The sequence below is a fragment of the Zootermopsis nevadensis genome, unplaced genomic scaffold (genome assembly GCF_977971745.1).
Source record: "Zootermopsis nevadensis isolate Lab colony 2312 unplaced genomic scaffold, Znev_1.0 Znev_ptg000022l, whole genome shotgun sequence".
In the NCBI taxonomy this organism is placed as follows: domain Eukaryota; kingdom Metazoa; phylum Arthropoda; class Insecta; order Blattodea; family Termopsidae; genus Zootermopsis; species Zootermopsis nevadensis.
This window is the reverse complement of record NW_028259154.1, coordinates 19850378-19873245: the sequence shown is the minus strand read 5'-3', so window position 1 is coordinate 19873245 and position 22868 is coordinate 19850378. Positions and strand designations below refer to the sequence as shown.

Below are 22868 nucleotides of genomic sequence, written 5' to 3'. Positions count from 1 at the left end.
TCACAATTTCCTTTCTTACAACGCCCCGGAGAGTCGACGTTTTCAATCCTCTTAAAAAGAGCATTTCCGGAACTTGGATAACGTTTAGTTTCCTATTCCCATCTTCCACATCAATATAAAAATCTCGGAGAAGACATCGCTTTGTTTTCTGGATTTCTTCAACGTTTTATATTCGAGAGATAATCTCAGGGAGCATTCGATCATATCAACTATAAAGACGGGTTTAGTTCTGATTGCGTTTTTCCTGTTAATGATACAAAACTGGGCTGGGGTTGCTAATCTCTACTGCTAGCAGGAGAATTGTTTATATACGATTATATCAATACAAATATTTTACACTATAATTAAAATATTAAACTAATTCTTTTGTATAATTTGTTCAGAGAGGAGCTACCTTGTTACATTCTGTCACTATACATCAAACAATAGAAGGAAACGATCATATCATGGATACACTAATTCAGGAGCTGGAACAGGAAGTTTATTAAGATTAATCCACGAGGATGAAGACACTTCATTCCACATCAAAAGAATACAATCAATAAAACCTACATTTAATATCACAGAGTAAACTAACGTACACCCCACAATGTCATATCCAATTTCTGCATATTACGTATTAATGTTAAGCTCCCATTTATAAACAGAGTTTCCAAATTGTACATTCTCTTTAGGCTTCATGGCTATAACGTAGGCGTTTGTTCATTTTCATAATTTTTACGCGAATACACGTCCTACCTTCTCACAAAATTCCATTATTCCCTTATCAGATTCCTCTATTTCTCTGTCCCTGAAACGTCGGTTTCGTCTTTTAACCATTTGATGCGGCTGATCGCCAGAGAAGATGTTATTGAGTTACGTCGCCACGAAAGCTTCAAATATCCTATATTTCTGTTCTGTAAGCTAGTATTATTATACAATACACATTACGTAAGAAATATTTACAATTTTTGTGACATAGGTCATTCATGGCCCAATTATAGTTTACTAAGAAGAAGCAATGCTGCGAAGAGGGACGCCGCCAGCTTAATTTGCAGGACGGTAATATAAAGACAAAAAGACGGAAAACTGCAGTTTGGAACTGCCAAGTGGAACTTCTTGTATGTATATACATTAAGTAAGTTAAACTTCGAACGCCTTTTGTAACTAAATTAAGAGCCAAATTTGAAGTGGCTTATATAGTACATCGAGAATAAGAAGGAAGTCTCAAACTACGACTTGAAATATATTTTGCCACTTCCAAACACATCTTCCATCTTTGTTGAATTGCATCCTTACACTGCCATCAAGATTTCACCTCCAGAAAGTTTTACAGATAACAAGATTACTGCTCTCCATCAGGAAAAATAAGATTAATCGATTGTTAAGTTCGAGTCGACTTGTGTGTCAAAAAGATCGACGCCTAAGAACAGAGAGAGAAAGAGAGAAGAAAGAAAGCTTTTGTCTTAAGTCAAAGTTTTCAAAGATTTTGTGATCTACTACTTCTTGGACGTATCCCTTTGAGCTACACAAAATCTTCTCTCGTTATAGCAATGTTCTTCGGTACAGATAAATAAGTCAGCCATGGAAGATTGATGACCAAGAATTTCAAGTTTTCATACAGCAAATTTCTGCATTACCTCCTTTACACACGAGGAGCGTGGTTAGAGGCTCAAATATGGCAGCGCCCGTAACTGGCAATCTTCGAGGGAATTTAATTTTTTTAACAAGCCTTGAAGTCGGAACAGGCCACAGGCCTAAACCGTGAAGTTGAAGAATACCTCCTTTCGGAGTACCTATGTGAAAGGATGTGAGAACGTTTAGTATCAAACCCCACTTTTAACAGGGACTTCGCAAAATGAACGAGATTGAGAATTCTTTTAAAAAATAACTGTTTTTATGACCTGTAAGACTGGAAACAAGTACTGTTTGCTGATTTTGAAAGAGTGTGTGGAAACTGGTCGTGGAATATTATAATGCGCTATTCCAACATTTTCCTGAAGAATCTTAAAATGTCTGAATTAGCATAACGAAGATTCGATACTTAGACATAACAAATACAAATCAATACACACCGATATTCGACTTATCATGCTTAACCTTTCGAAGCATAGTGGTAAATATCTGAACCACCTACTTGACAATCTGAAAGTCTGTAGTTCTACATGATTCTCATTGTAATAAGCGATTCCTTTCTTAAACAGCGTCAACAAACCGATCTTTTAATGGTAAAATGTTGTGTTCCCTTCGTGGTACGGACTGAATTATTAAATAATAGCAGAATGCTCGTAGGGTTAATTCTTATCTCTCTCTCTCTCTCTCTCTCTCAGGGTTAATGCGGGGGGTCACCGTGGCGACCTGGGCGATCGTGGCAGTCTTGCTACTGTGTGATTTACCATTCTAATTAACTTAGCGTAATTATTAGGATATCTGAGTTACTTTCCGACAAGTATGGTTCAATTCCGGAAAATTACAAACATAGAAATGAGCGTTCTCCCCATGCAATATGAACATGAGCTATATGACACAAATAAGTATGGAAAGATAATTAGGAATTTGTAGTATATGAACTTTAAGAGCCTTAACCTATATTAGCCTGAATGTGTTATTTGTGAACACTATCTTGCCATGTAAGTCACAGTAGATAAGCTTCTTCTCGTAGGGCTTGTACCTAATATGACTTTATTGCAGATCCTTATAACGAAATAATTTATAAAGGTTATTTTCTTACAAAAACTACTATATTACTAACCTTAACATATTTAAACACACGGAAAAAAAAACACTGAGCTGAAAAATATATTACGTAGTAATGTGGGACAGATGAATGAAGATGGAGCTCATAAATTACTCCATATTCGTGCATTGCACATACGAAGTTCAACACACGTGCACATACACAACACAAAAGAGACTGCCCAAACGCGTATATAAATCATGCCCCATGTGTTAGCTCTAACTGGGGCTTTTCTGCCGCTCAGAAAACCGATACAAAAGTCTAGAGAAAAACCAACACAGACCATCTACTTTCCTTGTCGGAAGAAATGTTGTAGGCGAATCCGATGAAAAATTCTCTGGAAAACAGCGCAGTTGTTTTGCGAGCTGAAAAACCTGTCCAATTACGGAATTAAATATAAGTTAATTTTGTGCATATCCCTCCTTTTATAGTTTTATTTTAATTTAATTTCGCATTCACAGAAAGTTCTTGTTTTACATTTCACGACTCTTAAAACGCTATGAAGAGGTAAAACCCACACAGGATAAAATGCGTAACGATGGAGGCATTCTTTACGATCGCCAGAAGTTTCCACTGTTTGGTTGCATATGAATTAGACCCTTATTCTTAAACAATGTGATGCAATGTTGTCTATTTTTCGTGACTATTCCTTTATAGGTCTATATGGCCTACAAACACTAGCTGAAGTGTAGGCCCTTCGTTCGTTCTTGTAAATAATAACTGCTCTGAAATAAGGAAATTACTCTCTTCTTATAAGACATGTTTATAAACTTCTTTTTAATGCGTATTAATATGTTTACACTAGATAAATCTTCTACACCCACCTTTAACAAACTTCGAAAACACTATTGCCTACCTAATAAAGGGACACCTTAGCCTCTTAAGTGACCAATAAAACGTGAAAGGCGATGTTCTGCAATAAACAAAACGAGTTATCCTTTCTCGTCGTTAAATTGAGGTTTTAAAACTAAGATATTGGTAATAACGAATTCCATAAGTAATAGTCTTCACCAAATATTATCAGGATGATGAAATCAAGGATTCGCGAGGCATGTATCGCGATTGGGGGAAACGAGAAACGTGTACGAAATGATGACCGGAAATCCTAATGTAAGAGACCACTCGAAATAATTAGGCGTAGGCAGAGGATGAAGTCAAAATGAATCTCAGAAAAACAGTTTAGGAAACTTGTGGTCTGGATTCATCTCTCAGAATACGGTCACCGGCGGGCTCTTGTGAACACGGTAATTAACCTTCGAGATTCACTAAAGACGGGCAATTTATCGACTAGGTGAGCGCACTACTGTCTTCTCATGAATGATTCTTCTACGTGAAGTTACTTATTTTTTTAAAATAGTTGCCACCTTTCGTAACTACAGTAAAAAGTTTACTCACAAGTCTTATAAATACCAAGTACGCCAAAATAGCTTTACGAATTAAATCGTATACGGTTGCCTAGCGACGAAAGTGGGTCGGCATTAGTTGAATTCTGTAAATGGTCTCATAGCGACCTTCAAGAACGACAGAAGGAAGGACAGGGAGGAAACAAAAGAATTTCATGATATAGTATTTTACGCTGACTTCAGTATTTTACATGAATTACTTTAAGGTCAAAACAGAGAAAGGTCTAAAGCAAGTTAGTGTGGAAAACTTAAAGGCATGATACTACAGGCCGTAATTAAGATAAATAGAACCACTTACCCGTGATAAACCAGAAAGGAAAGTAGGAAGAAGACGCAGGCTAAAACGTCAGCTCTCCCAACTATACCAGTCACCTGAAAAATGGAAATATATGAAGATTTAGTGGACTGAGTTTGTAACACGAAGAGTGTTATAACTCAGCTGTTGCTAGGGAGCAGAGAATGTAAGTCATTACACATAAAATGTGGTCTCCTGACCACTGAGGTTACGAAAACAGAAAAGATGGGCATCTGAAACGCCAAACGCACATACTAACACTGCAATATAAAGTATAATATACAAACACTCTTTTTTACTTACAAGAAGTCTAGATTAGAAATATAAAACTTTCGTTCATATATAAATATATATTTGGTTTACGTATTATTAAGTAAAACTAGAATATAGTTATGAATTTAAAGTTTAAATTAAATAATATTACTGCAGTTTTTAAGACATTTTCATTGCTACGACGTAAGATTAATGTTTTTTTTTAAAATTGTTTCCTTCTATTTTATTATTTCGATCTTATTCACAAGAAAGTTAATGTGTTTGTTTTGTCCATTTCTGTAAAGAGTGAGTAAGTTTTTCTTTCTTATGCGTATTGAAGCAGGTTTGTTGTTCCATTGATCAAAAACAGCGCTTCTGATAATCAATAATTTTGCCCTTACTATTTCAAGAGAAAGAACTTACTATTTTCCCCGTGCAATGCTTCTATGGTTATTACACCTCTGTGCGTTACTGATTTATTACATAATTCTATGCAGTCAATTTATGTTGCAAAAGTATCGGATTTTCCAAAATTATAAAATAACGTGTGTTTTTTAGGAACAATATTTGGGGAATGCGGAATTATATAGCAAGCAAATGCAACATAAAAAACAGACTTCGCAGTGAGAACTGGCGAATCCGTACGTCTTGAAAATATGACAGAGGGAGACCCATTCATCATTGGCATAGACATTGTCTCGTATGTCTATTATGTCTGATAATTGGAGTCAAATTACGCTTTAAAACATAATCAGATCATTAGTAAATTTTCTTAATTGGTGAAAATGGGCTGAGTTTCAACCCAGTTAACAGTTTCACATTGAAAGAAGAAACATCACAATTAGTAACAAGTAAGGAAAGGTAGGTGTAAAGAATGCCAGCAGGATAGAGAAAACAGAACGCGTGTACTATACAAAGAACGTTTTGTTTTATGGTTAAATATGGTGTCGCCATGTATAAATGCTGTGCCAACATCAGCAGGGCTCAGTATTTACAGTGCATTTCTTAAACACGTTCTGAAAGCTTCTTTCTTACAAATTCCGACCATTTTAAGATGTCTCAGGTTTTCAATACTGCCGAGCTGTTTCTATATTTTCTTTCAACTCTTTTGTTTCTTTCTCCCACCCCCTCCCTCCAGCCTCTGGACCATCCATCTACTTCACCCCCACACCCAAGAGTTTCTGCTTCTCGTCGTCTTCCCTCAATTTCGTTTCCATTTCCTACCTCTTTTTGCGAGATTTGTGAATCCTGTTTACTTCATTCTGAATGTATACCCTCCTCTCACAACCCTCCCTCACATCAGGAAGATTTCTCCTAAAGGCACGCAACGATCTACACCATAATTACCACTTACAATCTCAAACTACTTTCACCTGTACGGTTAACAATATACACGAGCGTTTTTTTTACCAAAATACCATTCACACTCAATCAAAGAGCTTTAATAATATTTTCGCAGAACAAATTAAGCGTTACAACATTTCATAATTCTGTGAATTAAGAAAAGGAAGTGTTTATCAAATGAAGCATATGTATGATTTGAGGTTTTCACAGCGGTGAGTCTGAAGATTTCTGTCTTCTGGGTTGTTGCGCTGTGTGGTCTGGTCGATGTTAACCAACGTTTCAGAGGTCATACTGCCTCCGTCATCAGAGTATGAAGATTTCTGTCTTCTGGGTTGTTGCGCCGTGTAGTCTGGTCGATGTTAACCAACATTTCAGAGGTCATACTGCCTCCGTCATCAGGGCGATAAACCCAGAAGACAGAAATCTTCTGTTATTATGTTGTTTTCTTCATTCACTTGATACTTCCTCACTCATTGTTCTGTTCACTTCCTTTGTTGTTTTAAATGGTTCGGATGTCACATTCCTTTACACTAAGTTTCACGCCAATAAAAGAAAACATCTTTACAATTAGGACATTTATCGGCTGTGCCGCTAAGACTAAGAAACGAGGAAACCGAAGCAACAAACGCGTACAGTGGAAAGGCCGTGGTGTGTCAGCATAAACACGAAATATCCTCATTACATTAATATTAGAAGACTAGATTTAACAATTCATTATAAAACACGTACCTTATTCTGGGACTTTCGATATCGATTCCGTAACCGAAGATATACTGTTTAATTATTCCATAAAAGTCACGATATATTTACTTTAAACAGGCCAGGATATTATCTTTTTAAGCCCTTTCAATCTTTTACGTTCAGAATCATCTTCAAACCGATGCTATATAACGTATACAGTTCAAAATAGTCTTCGAGAAAACTAAGAAACAAACAGCATCTACAGCTACATTTTTGGGTGCTACGCTTTGCAGTCGGGTTAGATACTAGCCGACGTTTCAGAGTAGTTTATTGTTCTCAACTCTCTGGATTTCAGAGAGGCAATGGGAGGACTGCAGAAAGCTGTAAACTTCGCTTCAGTTTCTGTTGGAATTTGGTCTCTGACACTGCGTAGGACACGAAAGACAAACGAAATGTGCGGTGTTCTCAGCTTGAAACAGTCGCCAAAACGTAAGCAAATAACGCACCGACAGAACGGAAAAGAGAAAGAAGTTGGCGTGGCACCATATTGCCTCATAATTCTCCCTGCTCCAATCTTACAAGAGAAGGAGGGAAACATTTTCGAGTCTTTTTTACTGCCCTGTCTTACTGTGTTGTATGTAGCCCTCTCTTGGTCTTTTACGACCCATCATACATTTAAAATATGGAACCAACAGTACAAGGACACTTTCTTTATATATTTGCATGTCTTTCGGTTAATATTTACATTCTAACTGGAGAAGAATTTTAATGTAGAATAAAAAATATGACAAACAGAGAACATTTAAGAATTATTATACTAAACTCAGAAATAAGAATATAACAAAAACAGATTAATTATACGGGTTGAGAAACAGCCATATATTAAAATATAATTAGAGAGAGATGTTTTACGTCTCACTCTTACGCTTTTTTCAGATATTAAGCAAAGATGTGAATTACCATATTGAATAATGTTTAATTTATAATACGTGTTAATCGAACTTACACGTATAGCTACAAGCATTTCACTAAATAATATATACGCAATTTCGGATCTGCCTAATCGATTAGTCAGTTTCCTCCAGTTTCACTCGCGTCTCCTTTCACACTTTTCCCCTCCTATGGCTATGTTCGTGGATTAACCAGCTTGGAAACTGCTGGCTGCAATAAATTTACCGAGGAAATCAATTGAACGTTTCGTAGGAGGAATATCCTTACTCCGTCAGGATGGAATTTATCCCCCCTTAACCTTCTCCCCCACGCTACTGTTGATATATCTCTCGTTGTTCTTGCTTGCTGCTGATGTCACTGTAGCCTTTTGTCGCCCACCATGCTCGGAACTTGAAGAACTTTCGCGTGTGTCTCGACACGTCTCTACCTCCTGCCTGATACATTCCACCTGCGTACTTCTTCCTCCCTCACAACAAGCTTCTACTTATTTAGGTTAGGTCTTCCTTGTTCCATTCTTTCTTTATCTATGTTTCTTTCGTCTTTCTGCTGATGTCGTTACATATAATCTAAATAATATTTAAATATCCAGTTTTTACCGCAGGGAAAAGACAAAGTATCTGAATTACAATGACAAATTTGTAAATGCTATTTTGAGAGGAATGTTTGTTTATTTTGAGAATCGTACGAGGTGCGATCGGAAAGTTTATAGACTGCGCCTATAAGAACCCGTACACTTATCTCAGGTATTAAATTCATCCATCACCCTCGAAGTAGTTCCCCTGGGAGTGAACACAACAATCCCAGCGCCGCTGCCAAGCCTGGAAGCATCCCTGGAAATCTTTCTTTGTCAGCCTGTCAAGCACCATCTGCGATTCTGCCTGAATCTCTTCTATCGTCTCAAATCTCCTTCCCTTTAGCTGAATTTTCATCTTTGGGAAGAGGAAGAAGTCACACGGCGAATAAGGAGGGTGCGGGATGACGGCCATGGTGTTTGAGGCCAAAAACTGCCGAACTTTGAGGGCGGTGTGCGCTGGCGCGTTGTCATGATGCGTCGCATGTTGAGTTCTTCCTTTAGAATCAGCTGACAGGTCCCATAGCCTATCCCAACAATGTCGCACAAGTCGTTGATGGTACGACGTCGATCTTCGTGAATGGCCTGCCGAATCTTCGTAACATTTTCGGGCGTTGTGCTCGAAGATGGTCGTCCAGAACGCTCGTCATCATCGACAGAGGTTCGGCCATTTTTAAAACGTGAATGCCACACAAAAGTTTGTGCACGACCCATTGCGGACTCCCCAAATGCTTGCTTTAGCATTTCATAGGTTTCCGTAGCCATTTTGGCGAGTCTTTGGCAAAATTTGATTTGTTCATGAAAATCTGCCATTCCGAAATCGCAGGAGGGTCGGTGTAATGCACTACCAAAACGCCCGTAACTAAGAAACAAATGCTAATTCGATGATACCGGCTGGCACACTGATTCATTATGAATGTAGGCCGCACCTCCTAGCGGCAGAAGCTCGTACTACATCCGGTTCGCCCGCTATTGACACAGTCTGTAAACTTTCCGATCGCACCTCGTATGTGAGCAATAAATGCACTCTGTGGGCAAAATTTAGAGTTGGTAAGGCAGATCCGGACATATTTACGACTGAGCTTTAGAGGGTTAATAACTCTACCTAAGAAATATCTCGGGTTTTATTATATTTCCCAATACCAAGTAATTAAAGATAAAGAAATACAGTAAAACTTTCAAATTCCTGTTCAATATTTAGGAGCTTTCAGGTTCGATTCTACGCCAGGTGGCACATTATCACATGACCACTAATTACAAATGAGATTTGAGGCTTTCACAGCGGTGAACACGCGGATTGTGGTTCACTTTGTTACGACGCCTTGCAGTCTTCTAGGGGCTTAGTAACGTTTCGGAGGAACCTTCAACCCACAATATTCGGGATATAAATAAAGACGGGGATAATATCTTTCTCTAAAACTGCATAGCATCATAATCCTAATCAAAATCCACCACATATAAAAATGGACTGGTGCCAAATTATATACATTTTAATACTTTACAGTTCTTTGTCAGTATCAATCAGACCTCAGCAATCTTCCATCCACCTTGATAGGATGAATTTGTAGCCTAGAGTTTCTCGATTTTCGAGAAAATTTATTCGTTCTCATCTTACATGCCAATATGCGTGCCACGTCATATTTTGTTCCCATTATAGTGATACGAGGTGTTTTATGGCAAGCTAACATACCACTGGTAACTAAAGCCAACGCAGGGAGAAGATACGAGTTGTCTGTATCGCAGACAGCATCCCATTTCAGTGAGAACTATCTACTTAAAACATTTTACAAAATAACAGAAATTTATTCAGTAAAGTGTCATTATATTTCCCTCAACGTTACGTAGAGGCTGCACACCTCTCACGTCTCCTACCCCTTTCATATAACACAGCCTCCATCCTTTCTGCAGTTGTCTGCTACTATATTACCTTTCTGAGATGAGCGGTCGGAGCATCTTTCTCAAATTACTCCATCTCACCATCCTCTCGCATCTCTTTGCCTTCATACTCTCCGCAGCTTCGAAACTCCACTGTCATTACATACACAATAACACGACACTCTACTTAGGTCAACTCCAAACTTGCTCCATCACCACTTTCATATACGTAATACTGCTAGCAGCAGACTGCCAGTTATGCTTAACGCAACTAACCCAAGTTATACGCACTTCTACTTAACGTTACATCAAACATTTTGAGCGCGAGCTCAAAACTATTGGCCAACTGTCTCGGAAATACTGGAAATAAGTTTCGGTTCATCAGTCTACTACGACCTACATTATCTTGTGTCCAAAAATACAAAAATAATTAATATATAATTCGACGTTTCTTAAAGTGATCCAATTTTATTTCGGATACTAATGAACGGAAATTGAGACCTAGCGGAAGAAGATCTTCATATTTAATATTCTCACACTTCTTATATTAATTTACATTAAATCCGTGCTTATCCTGTAAATGAACTGACGTCATAAAACACAGGATACTTAACAAACATATACAATTATTTATGAGAAGTGAGAAGAGATTGAATTCAGAAGAGTCATGCCACAAACGATACTAATACGGTCGTTCGAAAATCATTTCAGTGGCATGACTCATATTTTTCGTGTATCGATTTTACTGCTATGAACACCGTAAAGTGAAACGAGGCAGAAGAGACAAAGACACAGCAGACCTACTCTGTGTCCGTTTCCTTTAACCGTTTCATGTCTATGTTATTATGTCACGCCACTTACGTTTTATAGAAACATTCCAACACATCGGTTACCTAAGTCGGATGTACTATTTCAAGATACATTTGCAATTTTAAGTCTATTTCAATATCAGTTAGAGGCTTACAGCTACTGAGGAAATAATATTTGTTTTCCGAACTGATCAACAAATGAAGATTTCTGTCTTCTGGGTTGTTGCGCTGTGTAGTCTGGTCGATGTTAACCAACGTTTCATCGCCCTGATGACAGAGGCAGTATGACCTCCGAAACGTTGGTTAACATCGACCAGACTACACAGCGCAACAACCCAGAAGACAGAAATCTTCATACTCATCGCCCTGATGACGGAGGCAGTATGACCTCTGAAACGTTGGTTAACATCGACCAGACTACACAGCGCAACAACCCAGAAGACAGAAATCTTAATGTCAGGAATTAACGATGAATCGCCCTGATGATGGAGGCAGTATGACCTCTGAAACGTTGGTAAACATCTACCATACTGCATGGCGTAACAACCCAGAAGACAGAAATCTTCATACTCATCGCCCTGATGACGGAGGCAGTATGACCTCTGAAACGTTGGTTAACATCGACCAGACTACACAGCGCAACAACCCAGAAGACAGAAATCTTCATACTCATCGCCCTGATGACGGAGGCAGTATGACCTCTGAAACGTTGGTTAACATCGACCAGACTACACGGCGCAACAACCCAGAAGACAGAAATCTTCATACTCATCGCCCTGATGATGGAGGCAGTATGACCTCTGAAACGTTGGTTAACATCGACCAGTCTTCACAGCGCAACAACCCAGAAGACAGAAATCTTCATACTCATCGCCCTGATGACGGAGGCAGTATGACCTCTGAAACGTTGGTTAACATCGACCAGTCTTCACAGCGCAACAACCCAGAAGACAGAAATCTTCATACTCATCGCCCTGATGACGGAGGCAGTATGACCTCTGAAACATTGGTTAACATCGACCAGTCTTCACAGCGCAACAACCCAGAAGACAGAAATCTTCATACTCATCGCCCTGATGACGGAGGCAGTATGACCTCTGAAACGTTGGTAAACACCGACCAGACTACACAGCGCAACAACCCAGAAGACAGAAATCTTCATACTCATCGCCCTGATGATGGAGGCAGTATGACCTCTGAAACGTTGGTTAACATCGACCAGACTACACAGCGCAACAACCCAGAAGACAGAAATCTTCATACTCACCGCTGTGAAAACCTTAAATCTTACATGATCAACAAATGCCTACGTAAAAGTTTCAAGGTAACTTACTGAGCTTAACTAAAAATATATCAACGAGAAATTACAACCTGTTAAATTGCTGATAATTTAATTAATATATGTACACGTCTGTCAGGCAGAACTATAGAACCGAGGAGAAACATTTTCATGTAAGTTGCTGGAATATTATATCTGTGAATTTAACGAAATGTAATAATTAAATTCATGATTAAACTTAGGCTCTAAAAGTCAAGTATGTGACATTATATATGTTTAACTATTATTTACCACAGCGTAATCTGATGGTGACAAGGCTTATGAAAGTTGGATAATGTATAAATTAAGCTGTATATGACTGATTAAAGAGGAAACAGCAGTAGATACGCCTAGCTTTATAAACTGCGCAATATAATCTGGTAGCAACCACCAAACACAGACGACCAAAATAAAATGGGGAACGCAAAGGACATCACATTATGCACAATTTATTTTCAAATTATGGATCCACATGTGTGAATTATTCTCATCAGCACAAATTCAGAATATATTGTACTTGCCAGATGTAACCTTAATTATTCGTATAGTCGACATATTGGTGATTGTTAAGAGACTAAAATATATTTGACATAAATAGTAAATATCACATTTTTTAAATGTTAGTTCCCATAGAATGTTCAACATGCCTAGCTCGGGTTCGATTCCCGGCGGTGTCCGAATTTATAACTTGTGTTGGGCAAGGCCGTGGTCTAGGCAACACGGAGTTTTCCTCCGGGGGCTTCTTCCCCGGTTTCTCCGTGGCATCCCAACAATTACTCCATTCACACACAGAAGAAGGCAATGGCAAACCACTTCTGGATCATCTGCCAAGAACGTATATGAACAGGTCCCAGTCCGAGAAAAGGATGGAAGGATCCTGTTAATATGGACCTGTCGTCAGACAGAAAACTTAAAAAAAAAATCATGAATTAAGCTAAACATAAATTTCAGGCTACTGCAAAGTTCCTGTTTCAAATTTTAAAACATGTGTCAATAAATGAATAAGTGTTACGAATAACAGACTACCGCCATAGAATAATTTCGGTCTTATATAAACATGCGGTTCTCCGAGATAAAATTAGAAATGAAAGAACGCCATGTGAAATGATTATCGAAAACAAATATTTCAAGTAAAGCATGAGATTTAACTGACCGTTACTGACTATACACGCGCATTGGTGGTCGCGTTATTGTCCGAGTAAATGAACTATGCTAATTATTATTAAATTTGAACGAATGCTGACAAAAACAATAGATGTATGGTTATCATAACCGTGATAATATATTACTTTGACTGTGAAACCTACTCAATTATTCATCTATTTACTTACGCTACGAACCAATTCAACTTTTTTGTACAGGCTTATTTTAACGGCACGACCACTAATTTGTCAACATTCACTCACCTGTATTCAATTGCACTGTTGGAGCAGCGTGTGCAAACAGGCGGGTGTGGACGGCAACGAAATGGAAATGTTGTTCTCCATCGGAGATTTTACAAACCCATTCATGACCAAGGCACCCTACGAGCCATTGTACGTAAAATACCTAGTTTAACCCTTATACTGCCAACATCGATTAGTTAGGCTTCAAAATAGCGGACTAAAATGGCAGCGTCAATAACATGGAACCTGCGATCACACGAATCACCATTCTGAATTGTCCCAACCCAGGGCACCTTGGTGACGGAACCGAAACGCCATTATAACGAATCTAAAAGTTCTTGACGATGGTGACGACATTTTATATTTTATTTACTACACGATGGATAATATCCAAGAAATTTTTTATTCAAATGCCATTACATCGGTTCAGGGAATTGTGAATAATTCATTAACGAATGTCATATGCAAATCTAAATTTTTGTTTTATCTTAATATTAGCAAATTAAAACAGCACAAAATTTATTTTATAGCAAACAGGATCTTTGGACTGAGATAATAATTCGGTTGCCCCATGTGTTAACTAAACCTAATGAAATCTAAACCCGCTTTACGTTCGTGGAAGTTTTAGCAAATATGAAAATCGCATGTGACAGCCCCTATTTTCAGAACACGAACGTAGGAACATGTGTATCTATTATTTCAAAGCTATTCACATTAGACGCAATGATATATTAATTGTTCACTGTGATTCTCCTACATCGTTGGCCTTCGTGTTTATTTGTGGCTGAAAGAATCTATTATTCTACAAGAAACAGTCCAAACAGCAACAAACAATATTTATATCATATAAACTTTTCAATCAGTAAAGTCTGTGGTTCCGGGCTAGAAGGTCTCCTCATTTACGAAGCTCTATATTCATTTCTGTAACAGTGTCAAAGCTAGATCCTGAGGTCCCCCCAACCTCCTGTTTAATGGCTACCGGAGGCAATTATTAGCGGGATAAAAATGCCACAGCAGAAAGCTGGATGGTCACATCCATCTAGTTCACAAGTTCAGAGCTTTCAGAGTGTGGTGAACACGGACAGGTACTTGTTGGCCTCTGTCTTAATAATACTGAACCTGATTTAATGGACGACTGAAAGGGACATGAAGGAATTTATAATTTTCTAGGCTATCCCGTTAGATGACACATGTAATTAACAGAACAGATGTAAGCTGTTCTCACAATGTGATACCTCCAGTATCTACGCAGACAGAGGTAAGATCGTTAACAAAATTGCTTTACGAACTTTTCTTGAAGGCTCATTGTTTTCAAATCAATTGATTGTACGTGATAATTGACAAGCGGACGTTTTTCAGTTAGAGTGTAGTGGGGACGTCAACGGGGGGGAGGGAGTGGAAAAGGAGTGCGTGGAGTTTGTTCAGAAAACATGCTATTGATTTCCCATTCAGTCTACATTGAAAGTTTCTTGAATAATTTATAGGGCGCTTTCAGTGTTCTGAAACGAGATTGGTTCAATTTTCTAAGTCACTGGTATTTGGTCTCTGTCTGCTAAGTCCTTTTTTTTCTGTAGACGTTTTTGTTCCAAAACAACGGACATAAATAACATTGTCCTCTTGGGGAGTATCCCACACTCAGCTTCCTTTCAACACCCCTTTTAGTAACTTTGTAACCTAAGGCCCAGCCTGGCTATTATCAGATTCACAATTTTAAAATTACGTGGTTACATAGATTTCGAGTGTTTTACAAGAAGACGCTGGGACGAATGTTTGTACCGAAGTGGAAGGAAGGAAAAAGAAAAATGGAGAAAGCTTCATACTTTACACTCTTCACCAAATGCTGTACGAGTGACGAAGTGGAATGAGGAGGACGGAGAATGGAGAAAACTCGCATAGATGAGAAATGAATGCAGAATTTTAGTCGGAGAACTAAAGGGAAAAGATCACTTGGAAAATCTAGTTGTAGTTGGAAGAATAATACTGAAATGGATCTTAAAAAGTAAGTTGTGAGAGTCTAAACTGATATACGTGGCTCAGGAAAGGAACAAATAGCGTGCTTTTGTGAAGACGGCAATGAACCTTCTGGATCCAAAAATAATAAGCAACGGTTGACTTCAGACGGTTGATTCTGTCCCACGGAGTTAGTTTAAACTTGTTTTGAATGAACTACTACCCCACTGTTTGACCAGGTAATTACACAAATAATGGTAATTAATTCCACATGCAAATAAATTGACAAAATTAAAAGAAAACTATGGTCACAACGTTCAATGGGAAGTATCGAATCCATGCCTTGACATTGTTTTAGAAGAAGTTTCTTATTTTATTATGAGTTGTCGCTTATTCCATGATGATGGAAAATATATGAGCATGAAATTACATAAGTAGTAAGCATCATACGGCAAGGAATATGAGTTAATTTATTTTACATTGGTTTGATCTAAGAACGATGAAATTAAACTATACAACACAGGAAGAAGAATATTGAACGCAGTGTGGGAAGTATTTGCTATATACACATGAGATGCGACATTTTGCATGGAACTGTAAATAACAGAATTATTAGCAAACCGATCAAGGAACCATTCATGAAACTATTTTTTTATACTTCTGTTTGTTGTATACTAACAGGAATTATGAATTGTAGTCGGTAACCTAGAAGCACCAATTTCAACAGCCTGTCGTATGATTTTACGATCACAGAATGATAAAACAGAGAGATTCCACTGATTCATATCCTACACTCTCTTAAAAAGGAGGTTTTAAAGTACGCTTTGTATGTCATTCAAACTCTCCCTTCACAATTATTAGTTTCGGCACAGAATGTAAACGGCAGATGGACAAATGTTTGATCTCCGATATTCCAATTATTCTGAACGTAGTTCAGTAAACTTACACAGTCACGTCTGTAAGATTTATTTACTGAACAGCAACAGGTAGAAGGCGTATGGAGGAAAACGCCTCTAGGTTCGGTGGGTCGCTGCAGATATATTGAATGAAGAGTCAGGAATAGCCGACAAGACGCAGTCTTTCAGTATTGGGACTGGACGGGATGCTAACAATTCCTCACTCTAAACACCAGCGTGTTATAAAATGTCAAACTCAGGACCTTGAAGATGGACTAGTGGTTGACTCTCGTGTAGTCGGTAAAGAACATTCGATTTCCGTAACATTATGAGAATTTCTTGATCAACTGAACAACAATTATCTTATCCAGAAATACCCTGCTAAATGTAATAGGTTAATTGGTCCATTTGACGGGTACATAATTCACACACGTTCACTTTAACATAGTTTCATTTTGAAGGGAAATGCTTATGTTACCATCCAAAGTGCTTGAACGATTCAGACATTCCTGACAAGCTCTGTAAGTCGTTGCTGCTGTTTGTAATGCTGAGACGTGTGTCCTCAGATAACTGAAGTGCATCAGAAGGCGGGACTTGAAGAAGTGCTTCAACATCTTCTTACAGTACAGATGTAGATGCCACTGCCAGAAATATTCACTGCACGTTTCGGGAAACTTGTATGACGCTCGGTAATATGGAGTTGAATTATAAGGTGTTTATGCGGAAAAAAAAAACAAGCATCGAAACTCTTCCTACACACGTACAAGGTACAAAACAAAGTTAACTCTTTAAATTTATTGTATGGTCCTCGTAATGGATGCAAGAACACGAAGCCGCTCAGACGAAAGTTGAAGTAAGTGACAGACGCCTTGCCTCTCATCACGCACAACTTACGACACTCAGTTGCAGTCTACAAACAGGATTACATACGGAGCTGTCAGGTCAGATGCTATCATGCAGACTGGTAATGCGTGGTGTTCGTTATCTATTCTCTATATTTAACACCTGTATTAGCGAGCACAAGAGTGCAGCCGTTCAACTTTCGACAGCAGGCACGATCTAACGCCGCGTCCTAATTTTACATTAAAAAGTATGAGATTTGATGTTTTTACGATGGCGGAAATATGAATTGTCATGTTCCAGGCTGTGAAACCACGTAGTCTTACGGGTGGACCCCACAAAGATGCACGAAGTCACAATGCAAAACATCAAGACCAAAATTTCCAGTGAATTATATCATCCATACGACAAGAAAATTAATCCACAGCCTGAGTTTCGAAAAGGAAGCTAGCCAGAAGAATAGACATAGAGATAACTTACTTTATAATGACACCCACGTGGGTTGAGTTAATTTAAAATTTCTATTGCCCATAGATTAATTCCAACTATCTGTGTCTTTTAAAGAAACAAAATTTCATGTCAAATACATTATTTATTTGCGATTGTATGATGACGCGTCAATAACTCAGGCTACAGAGCTTCAGATCATGCGACAATTAATGAACAACAAAAGGATCATGGCCGAATTTAAGATAGCATCCTGTTATTACCTTGAGGGACTGAGGAAAATCATAAAATTCCTAACAGAATAGCCAGTCTCAGGCCTGATATTTAAAATCGGAACGTCCATATTAGAAACTATGAATGCCAACCACTCAACCCAGAATAAAATTGCAGAAGGGGATTTTTTAATCCGCAGGAGACCCAGCATAGAATGGGTTAGGAAGCCATGAATAGAAACGTTAAACCATTAATACAGTAAAATATTTACTTTTCTCTGTCTTCTTATTACCTTTCCCACACGAAGTTCAACGCTGCATAACAGAGTAGTAGTATTACGTCCACATGGCTTGGAGTGAATAAACAGATCATTAGCGTAATTGCCTGCTAATCTGTTTCCATTACTTACAGTGTCATGTGATGTAAAGATATATATTTACAATGTAATCTAAAGTTCACTCTCATTACGAAAATAATACGATATGTATGATAAAAGTTAACATGGTTACATCGTAACTTTTAAACAAAGAGCCTCGAACATTGTACACGTTTTGAATCATAGGAAGTGCTATGGAAAAGGAATGAGAAGTTTTGTGGAAGATTAATGACGCCTATTTTCACATAAGATAGTACTACTATCACAGCCACTCATAGAAATCTAAATATTGAAGAACATAACCTCAAATATTTTTATTATAATTATGTCGTAAACTTATATACAAATTATAAAATTCCTGCGCAAGCTAAGTTTTACATAATTTAGCATGTTAATTTGAATTATTTCTTCAGGTATTGCAATAAAAATTTAAAATTATCACGTATATGCTACATTCCTTGTCACGTTTCTGTGCTTCATCTAAAGCAAAATCACTGTAAAAATTAGCTGAAAACATGTCATACTCTTAAAAGAGCTGTCGTCACACCACATTCATTTAAGATAATGTCGCTTGTCGCATAGTATTCTGATGTTGCAGCCAAAGTCTTGATATGAGGACATGCTTATTGGCTTGCAGTTTCATGATTATCACGATCACAAATCATTACAGTATCGCTATAAATTGCATAACCCATATAGTTCAGAAAGTACTGTTAAATAAGCCAATGATCAATGTAATATGCAAATGTACTTTCCGTGTTTGTTTTTCTCCCAGTTTAACCTGTCATATGTATATATAATTTCTACACGCTGGACTCTGTTGAATAAATATTTGTAGGCAAGTGTGATGTATATGACTAACCTACACTTTAAGTTACATGAAGATGCTCTCATAAGCTTTATAATAATCGTGCGTAGGTACGAATTTAGAAGGAACGGGTAGAGTAAGGTACTGTCCCAGCTTTCGTCTAAAGAAACTGAGAAAACCCATTAAACATCTCGGTAAGTGTAGCCTACAAGGCGATCGGGACTCGAACAAGTTTACTCCAGAAAATATTCAAAATTCAGGAATAAACTTTGTCATTGTGTTACTAAGTTTGTATGCATGAATTAGTGAGGCAATAGTCATCCAAAGGTTACAACTGTTTCAAATGAACCAAGAAGTTTATTAACCCATAAGTTACTGGAACCATTTATATGAGATTTACTGCTTTAAATCCATTAGCGTGTTGCACGATAGACAACTCCACGTCTCACGCTTATGTTTGACAAGTAATTATAACATAATATGTTGCCACAGAATCTTTTGTGTCCTACTCCATGTTTCGCATTAAGGGTGGAGCATTTTTGCTACCATTTTAAATTACAGACAAAAGCAAACAAAACTTAGGGTTACAAGTTTATCTCATTTCCTATCTCCAAACTGAGAAAGGGTGACTATAGGTCATGTTGAAACTGGCAGTGAGTGATTATATACAACGCTAAACTTTAAGCAAAAAGAAAAAAGAAAAAAAATAATGTTTCTGTATTGAAACGAGTTTGCGTAAAGGAACAAAGAGAAGATAAATGACGAAGCAAACAATTAATACTGTCTTTGAATCGTGACACGGTCTGTGCGAGACAGGCCGACAGGTACTTCCGAGTAACTCCGTGGGGGCGCTGCATTTGTGCTTAAAATGCCGACAATTCGTGAATACAATAACAAGGGCATTGCTGCTGACATTAGTTCGGAAACTTGATTCCTCCTCAAGAGTATGAGCGTAACTCGGCCCACAGTTTACGAAGTCTGCCAATGCAACTTCTTTCCTCGTAGACCGTAATTCGACATGAATTTTGATATTATTTCATCTGTCACTCTGTGAATTTATTATATTCTGTAACATCATCTTCCTCGGTCCTATCCTAAGGAGTACTGACTTCACTGATGTTACATTACATCAATAGTGTAATTTACTTCGTCATGAGTGTCTCATGTTATATGCTTATTTGCATTTCGATTTTAAAATACACAGGATCTCTGAAATTTGGCATCTTGGATAGAAGTGTCTGCACAAATTTGCGCGCTCAATGTTCAACTGTGGTGGTTAATGGTAAAGAAAAGGGGCCACTTTGGAAATTTAGATGAAAATGTGAGGATAATATTAAATTGGATCTTAAACAAACGGAGAATATTGATGTAAACTGGATCAACTGAATCGTGATACATTCCTGTGGTGGGCTGTTGTGAACACTGTATTGAACATTAATATACCATAAGGGGCGGAGAGTTGCTTGACCATCTGAGCGACCATTAGCTTATCTGGAAGGATTTTATTCCTTTGTGTTAGACTAGTTTTGTCTGACTGAAGCACGTCAAATCTACTTAATACCCTTCTACAAAAGTTCAAAGAAAAACACGTTGAAGGAACACGAGTTTAGAAATACACAGTGAAATGGACGATGCAAAACATATACACACATACAGGTTAGTATTCAAACAGCACAACGAAACTGCTCGCTTTGTACATGTACAGGCCATGAACATCCATTCTTTGAATTTCCTTTACAGACAAAGAAGAAAATTTGACTCATCTACACAATGGAATGCAGAAATATCATGTAAAGTGTAACATTTCATATGCGTGGCTAGAATGCACGCTCTTCAAGTCTGATAAAAATACGAAAGAACGTAGTAAACGTATGCTGCATTCTGTTGCATTTGTGCGGAGAAATACTTTTCTGCGCTGTCTGTGAAACCCACGAAGAAAACGTCTTACCACTGTGTCGTACCGGAAAATGTAATGCAGTGGAATTTTATATGAAATTGATATTTGCCCCAGTTTGAAATTTGCTTATCAGATTACCCTTGAATGCATTGAAAAAAAACTGAGGAAACAAACTTATGTTGATTTTTCTTCAAATTAACCAAGCTCGTCACTTTGCACTGCTGGTGATATGCCAGACGATACACAAGAAGGAAAAGGAAGGAACAGGACTTTAAATTATCCTTTACAGTTCATTAAACATCCTATCACTCGACATTCATAAACTTAACCCGAGATATTAACAGAATGTCTGTATTCAATCGAATTAAGATATTAAAGTCATTTGACATCAATAATATTTTTTTTATCATTTAGACACATATATACAGATTCCCAAAATATTAAACTGAAATAACGAATTAGGATTTTAAGTTCTCATGGCGTTGAGTCGGGAGATCAACACACCAGAAGTCATCAATTTCTCAAATAACAATTTATACATATTTTATCTATATTCTTCTTTATCGCCAAAGAAATGGATATCCATGAACGGGTTAAAACCTAAACCTCTCTCTTTCAATAAGATATAACATTATCGGTAGACGATATGATCTAGGCGGCCAGACTTCTAATTCCGGACTCCGTGGAAACTCCTCTTTACCAGAGGATTCAGATCAGCAATGAAACCTAGCAAATCTCATAATGACTCTTTCCAGGGAAATATCGGGACTGAGAATGAAGGTGGCCCATCAGAACAGTGGTAAGATTTACTGCCAGTCCTTCAAACATGGGGGCTTAGGTACTGGAACAGACTGTTAAAAATTTAAAGTTCTCGGGCGGTGGAGGCATCCATGTTGGTCTTCTGGGTTGTAAAGCCGAGCGGACTTGTAGGTAGATACAAATGTTTGTAACAAACGTACTGCCACCATCTTCAAAACAGACAATTATAATTGCTGAACAACATAACCAACACAAATCAAGAAATTTTCAGTCTGTCTCAATGTCAGACAACATTCCCAGCAACATGCAGCGTAGATTTACTATCGTAAGAAGAAAATTTGCTCTCTTGCCATCGCTTTTTCGTCTTCTGACACAAATTTCTTCCTTCTACTTGGCCTGTTTCAAATGGTCGGGAAAAGGAATGCACCCCGATCTGAAACACGTCAGTGAGCGCCTCTTCGACTCGGAGCGTGGTCGAGACGAACGAGGGAAGACGAGCCGCTAGTCGGGCGAAGCAATGAGCTGAGAAAAAAAGGCAGAGAGAAGTGAAGAAGAATTCCTAGCAGCCAGGAAGAAGGAGGCGTGACTTGACTTAAAAACTTTGCCCTGTTCTTCAAGTGATGCACGGCACAGAAATTCAAATTTGCACTGTATTTTAAAACAATGTGTTGCCAACAGGGGCAGGGTTGCATACAACACTACACAGTCTCTCTGACAAAATTACTAAATCCGAAACCCGATGCTCTTATCACAAGTGAGATATGAACATATATGACAGGCATTAAAGGTAATTTGTCTCTACGAGACATGACAATAACTAATTGGGGGTGGGGAGGAGTTGCCACACGGACCGACGAGTGATATTTTGCTGCATTAATTTGATATTATATTCGTTAAAATTAAATAACAGAATCTCACAGAATCAACATAAATAAGAAGTCAGTAGACTATATTATAGGGATACGTGGCGAAGTTCACATTCATGAAAAGATAGAGACTATATTCGGGGGACATTGGCTACGATTTAGTTCAGAAAACTTGATCATATCGTATTGCTTCAAAACGCAAACTAAAATATGTAG

The 22868-nt window shown here is 38.0% G+C and overlaps 1 protein-coding gene across 3 annotated transcripts in view; it reads right to left on the bottom strand.

Moving 5' to 3' along the window:
* The window catches only part of LOC110832267 (protein O-mannosyl-transferase TMTC1-like), a 214944-nt gene that overhangs the window by 80810 nt on the left and 111266 nt on the right, over positions 1-22868 (bottom strand). For all 3 annotated transcript variants that reach the window (XM_087353257.1, XM_087353258.1, XM_087353259.1), the window contains exon 4: positions 4418-4491. In XM_087353257.1, coding sequence (XP_087209383.1) covers positions 4418-4491 — 74 coding nt within the window. The remainder of the gene's footprint in view (positions 1-4417; positions 4492-22868) is intronic.